This window comes from Oncorhynchus masou, chromosome 15 (assembly GCF_036934945.1).
Source record: "Oncorhynchus masou masou isolate Uvic2021 chromosome 15, UVic_Omas_1.1, whole genome shotgun sequence".
NCBI lineage: Eukaryota > Metazoa > Chordata > Actinopteri > Salmoniformes > Salmonidae > Oncorhynchus > Oncorhynchus masou.
The window spans coordinates 20853444-20862007 of NC_088226.1; the positions used below are offsets into that span (position 1 = coordinate 20853444).

At 40.1% G+C, this 8564-nt stretch overlaps 1 protein-coding gene across 2 annotated transcripts in view; it reads left to right on the forward strand.

Annotated features, from left to right (window-relative positions):
* LOC135555849 (synaptogyrin-1-like) overlaps positions 1-8345 on the forward strand; it is a 34060-nt gene extending 25715 nt beyond the window's left edge. Inside the window, exons 2-4 of one of the 2 annotated variants that reach the window (XM_064988618.1) lie at positions 1-36; positions 974-1119; positions 3266-8345. The exon at positions 1-36 is cut by the window's left edge and continues 202 nt beyond it. In XM_064988618.1, the coding sequence (XP_064844690.1) occupies positions 1-36; positions 974-1119; positions 3266-3475 (392 nt within the window). In that variant the 3' untranslated portion in view covers positions 3476-8345. Of the gene's footprint in view, positions 37-973; positions 1120-1747; positions 2640-3265 lie in introns of those variants that run through there. The other variant, XM_064988619.1, reaches the window with a different exon arrangement.
* The last annotated feature ends 219 nt before the right edge of the window (positions 8346-8564 follow it).

Genomic DNA, 8564 nt, shown 5'->3' on the forward strand with positions numbered 1-8564 from the left:
GCAAGAAGGCTGTGCTTGCTGACATCGGAGTGTCTGGTAAGCTCTGGAGTGTAGTTTCCCCTAGGCACCGATCTAGGAACAGCTTCTCCTCCCCCAAGCCTAACCTTAACCATTACTATGGTAAATGCAAAACTGAACACAGATCACTGTCTAGGGACAACTTCACCCCACACAGGAAGGATGTTGTTTTGGCTTGTTGGTGTGGGTCTACGCTATCTTTGACTGGGGGATGGTGGAGGTTATTGTGTGTTCGTTAACAGCAAAGACGGGTTGTTTTAGTTGAAGTTGGTCATGATAAGAGTTTGGTGTGTGTTTGGAGGCACGTGGTTTTTCTGGGGGCTCTGTGGAGATTCGGTTCAGAGGTGGATGTGGCCTTTGTCTTTAGCCTTTCTAAACTCTTAGGAAACACTGATCAATACATGGACATTGATAAAGGTCTTGTTTCTTCAATAGCCATTAGGTGTGCTCCTTTCCTTGATGCAATCACTCTGACGTGACTGGATTGGCATAGAAGCAAGCTCTTCACTGCATTGCTCTCACACATTATATTATATCAAGGAAAAGATTAAAGAAGGATGCATATTAATAGTATTGGAACAGAGCCCTGGAATTTGAATCACTGCTCTAGGACATTGGCAGACTTGAGTACTGTAGGTGCCATTTTGTATGTGCACAGGTTCCCCCCTCTGGTTAGTTGTGGTGTGACTGATATACCCTAATATACTCGTTATGATCTTAGAGGCTCGGTTTTGATTACTGTGAGGCTTGTAAAATGGTTGCAAAATATGTAGTCTAATGTTTTTATATTGTTGCATGACCAGTCTGTTATTGGCATGACATTTGTAATCTGGTATTACTGAGTATGTTACATTTTAAGAGCAGATTTTTTTTCTTTAGTTTTACCACCCATACTATTAATGGTTTCTGTTTGTAATTCTCCCTTTCTCTATCTATCATTCCTTCCTTCCTGTAGCATTCTGGTCATTTGTCTGGTTTGTGGGGTTCTGTTTCCTGGCCAACCAGTGGCAGGTTGCCAAAGAGGAGGACAACCCTTTAAGGGAGGGCGCGGACGCAGCCCGAGCCACCATTACCTTCGCCTTCTTCTCCATTTTCACCTGGGTACGTACAGTACAACAGCCCACCATTTCATTAACCTTCCTGTCTGGAGTAATGGCCATTTGTGCATCTACAATATAGAAAATATTATGTATATTACACAAAATGTATTCATATCACATTTTTCCATCAGTGCCCTTCAAATAAATTGGTTACATAGCGCCTCTGGCTTCTTCATCAGGCTCTAATTCTGCTCTGTCTGAAGCTTGGTCCTAACATTCTGCTCCTCTTTGTCAGTCTTAACTTACCTCTGTTTAACACTGCTTTTCTTCATCTTTAGAAGTGTCTACTGTCTCTGTTTTTCTGCAGTTTTGAAACCTGGATCTAAACTTTCTCTCCTTTATCTTTTCCTTTTGGGTCTGTTTCGATTTCTCTTTTTCTCCATTGCAATCTTTGTCTATGCTATATTGTTGTCCACAGTAACGTCTAATCTCTGTTTTAGCTAGATTTGAACTAAGTTTCTCCCTCTTTGCCAATTTAATCTTTGCTTCTGTCTTTTGAGAAAAAGCTTAAGGTTTTTGTTATAAAATTTTACTTTATGGAAGGATTGTATCTGGTGAATATTGGGGTCATCCTCACCACCCGTTCTACCATAACTGACCCAGTCCCTGACCTGTCTGTCTCTCTCTAGGGTGCTCTGACACTGCTGTCCCTGGAGAGGATAAAGAGAGTGTCGTTCGAAGAAGAGTACAACAAACTGTTCATTCCACAGCCCACACCACCACTAGCCTAATGATAGATATCCTGACCCTCATCCTTAACATTTTCCCTCATACCAACTTCCCATCCAGGCTGTCTGAATGATATCCTCCTGAGATGGACAAACACAGTGAAGGAGTACCTTGTAGTTGTTTACTATGATTGGCTAGTATTCACAGCTAGGATATGCTTGCTGGATTCAGATTGCACTTTCAAAGTGCCTTGATATTTAAACATTGCCGGAAATTAGTGTCTTTGTGGTGTTAAAACAGTGGTACTGTTGACATATTCGGTTCTCATTGCCTGGCATAGTAATCCACTTTGTTATCTATGTTTACCTTTGCTGGTTGTCTCCATATATTTTTATGGAAAGTATTCTATTGTTAAGAAGTTTTTGGTGAAATCATTTGATTTCATGGTACCATTCAAATTAGATTGAACATTTTCTGTAGAGCCACTTTGCATGGTTGGGGTCAATTCAGGAAATTATTAGATGGTGACAAATATTTACAGCGTTCATACCAGTTTGACCCCAGACCTTGATAGATTTTCTCTTAGATGTGTAGTAATTGTAAATTTTTCACATTGTATTTCAATGCCAAAACTGCAAATCTGTGAAGTAAAAGCCTAGCTATGAACTCTGTTGACCTCCTTTCCCTAATCTAGCCTTATGCTCCCCCATACACACATGCCACAGCTGTAGCTAACTACTACAGCTTAATGACTTGCCTTTAGTGTTACCTGGTCCAGCTGGCTGCAACCACTGTGAATCTTCCTCTGTTATTTTGTATTATGAGTTAGGATTAAAATCAGATTTTTTTAAATTTTGTTTGGTTATTTTTGCTTTGTATATGACACTGGGATAATTTGTGAATGTTTATTATTAAATCGTGTTGTTGTGTTGAAAAGACACAACAAAGACGGTGCCTGATCAGGTGAAAGGTTACTCACTTCATTCCAAGACCACTCACTGTAATCTGTTTTGACACTCCCCACTTAGAGCCGACTAACGGATTTAATCCTCTCGCTCTAACATTTTCTCTCTTCCTTCCTTCTTCTCTCGCTATCCCACCATTCTTATCATCTAACTACCATTCATCCTCCTAATCTTACTTCATACCTTTTTAATCAATGGCATGCTACCTGATATACCCCCCTCCCCAACTATCATTGGTTGAGTCGATCTTGTCATCTCATTCTGCCCATCTGTCATATTCAAATCCCACCCACACAACCCCATGTCTCTACCTTTCCTGTTTATCCCCCCTACATTGTTTTTCTATTGCCTTCATGTTGTTGCCTATCCCCTTTCCAATCGCTCGCTGCCCCTTGTGGTCTGTGCTCCCTCTTCCCTTCTCCACGCATACATTATTTTGCCATCGCCTCTATACTATTGCCCATTCCCTTTTCAATTGCTCGCCCGCCCCATAACACCCTCTCTGCTCTGAAGGCGGTGCAGGCCTTCCTGGGCTTTCAGAAGTACAAGCTGGGGGCTGACTCGGCCCTCTTCTCCCAGGAGTATGTTGACCCTACCGCCGACCCCAACGCTGCGGCCCCCATGGGCACTGACTACACGGGCTACACCGCCGACATTGACCCCGCGGCCAGCACAGAGCTAGCCTTTGATGGCTCCACTGGCTACCAGGGCCAGGAGTACTGAGCCAGAGGGCCAAGGGAGGAGGAGAAGGCCCAGGGAGGGGTATTCAGCATCAGGGGTGGTTTAAGAGGACATGTTTGTGGTTTATGGGACATGGGGTGGCTTAAAGGTAGCCAAGTCCCAGATCTGTTTGTGGTAGGTGTGATAATGAAATACAGAGCCTTCAAAGTATTCAAACCCTTTGACTTTTTACACATTTTGTTGTGTTCCAGCCTAAATTTCAAATTGATTCAATTTAGATTGTATCACTGGCCGACACACAATAGCCCATAATGTCAAAGTAGAATTATGTTATTAAATGTTGACATGAATTAAAAATAATAATTAATTTAAAGCTGAAATGTCTTGAGTCAATATGTTTTCAACCATTATTTATTTTATGGCAAGCCCAAATAAGTTCAGGTGTAAAAATGTGCTTAGTTTGAGCATGGGGCAGTTATTAATTAGAATTTGCATGCTGTATCAATACACCCAGTCACTTCAAAGACACATGCATCCTCCTAACTCAAGGAATCATCTCAGAGATTTCACCACGAGGCCAATGGTGACTTTAAAACAGACTTTAATGGCAGTGATAGGGGAGAACTGAGAATGGATCAACAGCATTGTAGTCACTCTATAATACTAACCTAAATCATAGAGTGAAAAGGAGGCCTGTACAGAATTAAAATATTCCTGTTTGCAATAAGGCACTAAAGTAAAACCTGCAAAAAATGTGGCAAAGAAATTAACTTTATGTCCTGAATACAAAATGCTATGTTTGGGGTAAATCCAACACAAAATAGCACTGACCACCACATTATTCATATTTTCAAGCATGGTGGTGTCTGCAACATGTTATGGGTATGCTTGTCATCGGCAAGGACTAGGGATTTTCTTTTTTTTTAAATAAAAATACATGGAATAGAGCTAGGCACAGGCAAAATATTAGAGGAAAACCTGGTTCAGTCTGCTTGCCAACATACACTGGGAGACAAATTCACCTTTCAGCAGGACAATAACCTAAATCACAAGGGCAAATATACACTGGTGTTGATTACCAAGATGGCATTGAAAGTTCCTTAATGATCAACAACTAACTGGACAGAGCTTGAAGAATTTAAAAAATAATAATGTGCAAATATTGTACAATTTAAGGTGTGCTAAGCTCTTAAAGTCTTACCCAGAAAGACTCATAGCTGTAATCGCTGCCAAAGGATCTAACATGTATTGACTCAGGGGAGTAAATACTTATGTAAATGAGGTATTTCTGTATTTAATTTTCAATACATTTCCTAAACTTTTTAAAAACATGTTTTAACTTTGTCATTATAAGGTACATTATTTAATCAATTTTGAATTCAGGCTGTAACAACGAAATGTGGAATAAATCGAGTGCTATGAATACTTTCTGAAGGCACTGTAGGAGTTGGCATGATAGCACTAACAGATCTGAGACTTGAGTACATGACAGGGACTTTGGGTGGATCAGGATCACGGGTTGGCAATCACTGTGTGTGTGTGAGTGAGTGCTAAAACATTGCCGGGGGAGGTGGAGGCAGGGTATGGGGGAAAGCGAGGAACTTCTTAGAGACCATGGTCGGTGTCTGGAAGCAGTTTGCCTTTAGTGTGGGGGGGTGGATGCAGTTTTGGTTGGCCACTTCCATGGGATCAGACAGTTCTAACCAGAAGAGGGGTTCTTTTCTGCAGCCTTACTTCACTTCTGTGTGTCCCAATTGTCCACACTTCTCCCAGAGTGTGCACTTGCATACTCCCCATCATGGATAAAATGGGATTGATGTAAGCATTGGCTGGAAGGAGTTTTCACCAACCCTTGATGGGGAGTGCGCAAGTGCTCACTTTGGGAGAAAGGTGGAGAATCAGGATGCAGTCTTGGAACTCATACACATATATCAACACAAATTAAAGAATGAACCTTAGGAATACAATTTATGTGCATAACTACCTGATGATATAGGTGATGAGACCAGAACAACACAAGTCCTACGTAACACCACTGTGTTTTGTGGGCCTCAACACTGTGGCCCAGTCATTGCACAATGACCTAGGACCTGCTTGCCATATCTTTTCTGCCAGTTTAGCTTTCTTTGTTTGGTGTCTACTCGTGGTCATGGAGGACTGCATTGTTTAGTGTTTTCTGCCTATCTATGCCAAGTTAACACCCAAGCCAAACCTACTGTTAACAGTGCTAAATCTGAAAGGTTATCCCATCATACAGGCCAAAGGACAGGGTATGACATACAGGAACCAAACAACTAACAGTAAAGCACAACAATAGACAAGCCACAATTACACATATTGAGCTGTTAAAGATGTGTGACCAAATTCTATAACGATGACGTGTAAGCACCAATAAAGAAGACAGACGTACATAACCAACTTAAAAGCCAAGTCCTTTTCCGCCATGCACCAATGTTGACAGCCAACCAAAATGTGACCAACACTGGCTTGACACTAGTAACTGACATAGAATATGTCTTTAAAATCAAAGTGAGAATGTCAATTGCATACTCCTGTCCTCTCTCCTCACCTTCTCAAAACCTATTGGAAGAGAAAGTCAGAGGGGTGGGGTGGGATCTCTCATTAGACTTAGCACTAGAATACCAGCAGGTGATTTCAGACAGACCAGTGCGTGTTATCTCTTCTTTCATGCCAACAGCTGAAGACCTTAGTGATTTCTGTTTCCAAATGTTCGTAATGATCCATGTATGTTTGACTGAGAGTTTTTTTCAAGGCAAAACATGCTCAAGAATTGTATATACATTAAAAAAATAGTTTGAGATTTTTAAGTATATATACAGTACCAGTCCAAAGTTTGAACACACCTACTCATTCAAGCGTTTTTCTTTATTTTTTACTATATTCTACATTGTGGAATAATAGCGAAGACATCAAAACTATGAAATATCATATGGAATCATGTAATAACCAAAAAAGTGTTAAACAAATCAAAATATATTTTATATTTGAGATTCTTCAAAGTAGCCACCCTTTGCCTTGATGACAGCTTTGCACACTCTTGGCCTTCTCTCAACCAGCTTCGTGGGATAGTCACCTGGAATGCTTTTCCAACATTCTTGGAGTTCCCACATATGCTGAGCACTTGTGGCTGCTTTTCCTTCACTCTGCAGTCCAACTAATAACAAACCACCTCACTTGTGTTGAGGTCGGGTGATTATGGAGGCCAGATCATCTGATGCAGCACTCCATCACTCTCCTTCTTGGTCAAATAACCCTTACACAGCCTGGAGGTGTGTTTGGGTCATTGTCTTGTTGAAAAACAAATTATAGTCCCACTAAGCGCAAACCAGGTGGAATGGAGTATTGCTGCAGAATGCTGTGGTAGCCATGCTGGTTAAGTGTGCCTTGATTTCTAAATAAATAACAGAGTGTTACTAGCAAGCACTCCCATACCATCACACCTCCTCCTCCATGCTTCATGGGAACCACACGTGGAGATCATCCATTCACCTACTCTGCGTCTCTTAAATACATGGCGGTTGGAACCAAAAATGTCAAACTTGGACTCATCAGACCAAAGGACAGATTCCCACCGGTCTAATGTCTATTGTTCATGTTTCTTGGCCAAAGCAATTCTCTTCTTCTTATTGGTGTCCTTTAGTAGTGGCTTCTTTGCAGCAATTTCACCCTGAAGGCCTGATTCAAGCAGTCTCCTCTAAACAGTTGATGTTAAGATGTGTCTGTTACTTGAACTCTGTGAAGCATTTATTTGGGCTGCAATTTCAGAGGCTGGTAACTGTAATAAACGTATCCTTTGCAGCAGAGGTAACTCTGGGTCTTCCTTTCCTGTGGCGATCCTCGTGATAGCAAGTTTCATCATAGCGCTTGATGGTTTTTGCGACTGCACTTTGAAGAAGGTTTCAAAGTTCTTCAAATGTTCCGGATTATTAACTGACCTTCATGTCTTACTACATGATTGAGTTATTTCATAGTTTTGATGTCTTCATTATTACTCTACAATGTAAAACATAAAGAAAAACCCTTGAATGAGTAGGCGTGTCCAAACATTTGACTGGTAATGCATATACTACAGATATTATGAAAAAACAGGACATTTTTATTTTGTGGCATACATAACAAATGTGTAATTATATATGTATGAAATAAAAAATTGAATACATTATTATTAACCAGATATTACTATGTTATAAACTTAGATAATATATTGAACCTATTAATAAAATAGCATATGTCTATATGTATTAATGCATTTAAAGTGTGTGTGTTTCAAAATAACTGACATCTTCGGCTTTCATTTTGTGAGGTACGGCATTGTTTTCTGAATCAGGAAACATTTTCTTTGTCTTACTGTTTTACTGTTGCAAACCTTTCTGGGGCGAAACAAACTTTCTTTGGATTGTCCGAAGTAGATGGGTTGTAGATGGTCACTTGATGTTCAGTAACTGTCAACAACATTTCAACTAACTAGTCACTAACCCTAACATTAACCATAATCCTAACCCTAACCGTAACCTCAGCATACATTTGCTTATCAACAGGTACTTAGTTGATACTATAACCATCTGTAGTTCATCTATACGGGGCTATAAATATAAAGTGTGACCAACAATTATAAAGATAAACTGGGATAACGGGACAAAATTACCAATTTATATAGACATTGTGTAAAAATTATGTGGTCTTTGTGTGCTACTACCGAGTTGGAAAAAAAAATAGTTGTAATGCTTTTGATGTAATGATTTTTGATTAAATTAATCAGATAATTAATTAGGGATAAATGTACATAATTATTTCCTGTTTGTTGCTTGTTTGTGAAAGATCTGATGTAGATGTGGTGGACTTTGTCGGGAGACGATCAATAAAGGAAAAGCTGTGGTATGTTTGAACTTGAGTGCAATTATGTTTGTTTATTTATGTATGTGGGTTTTACTATTTAAACCCAGTGTTGAAATATGTCTGGTGTTAACCTTTGTGGCTGATATGATTCTCTACTCTCGGATCTTCTTCTTGATACCACAGCATCCAAAAAATAACCTGGCCAAGGCAGCGGACAAGCGGGAGCCAAACGAGGGTTTCTTGGGTTTCTCTGCAGCAGCTGAAATGACAGATC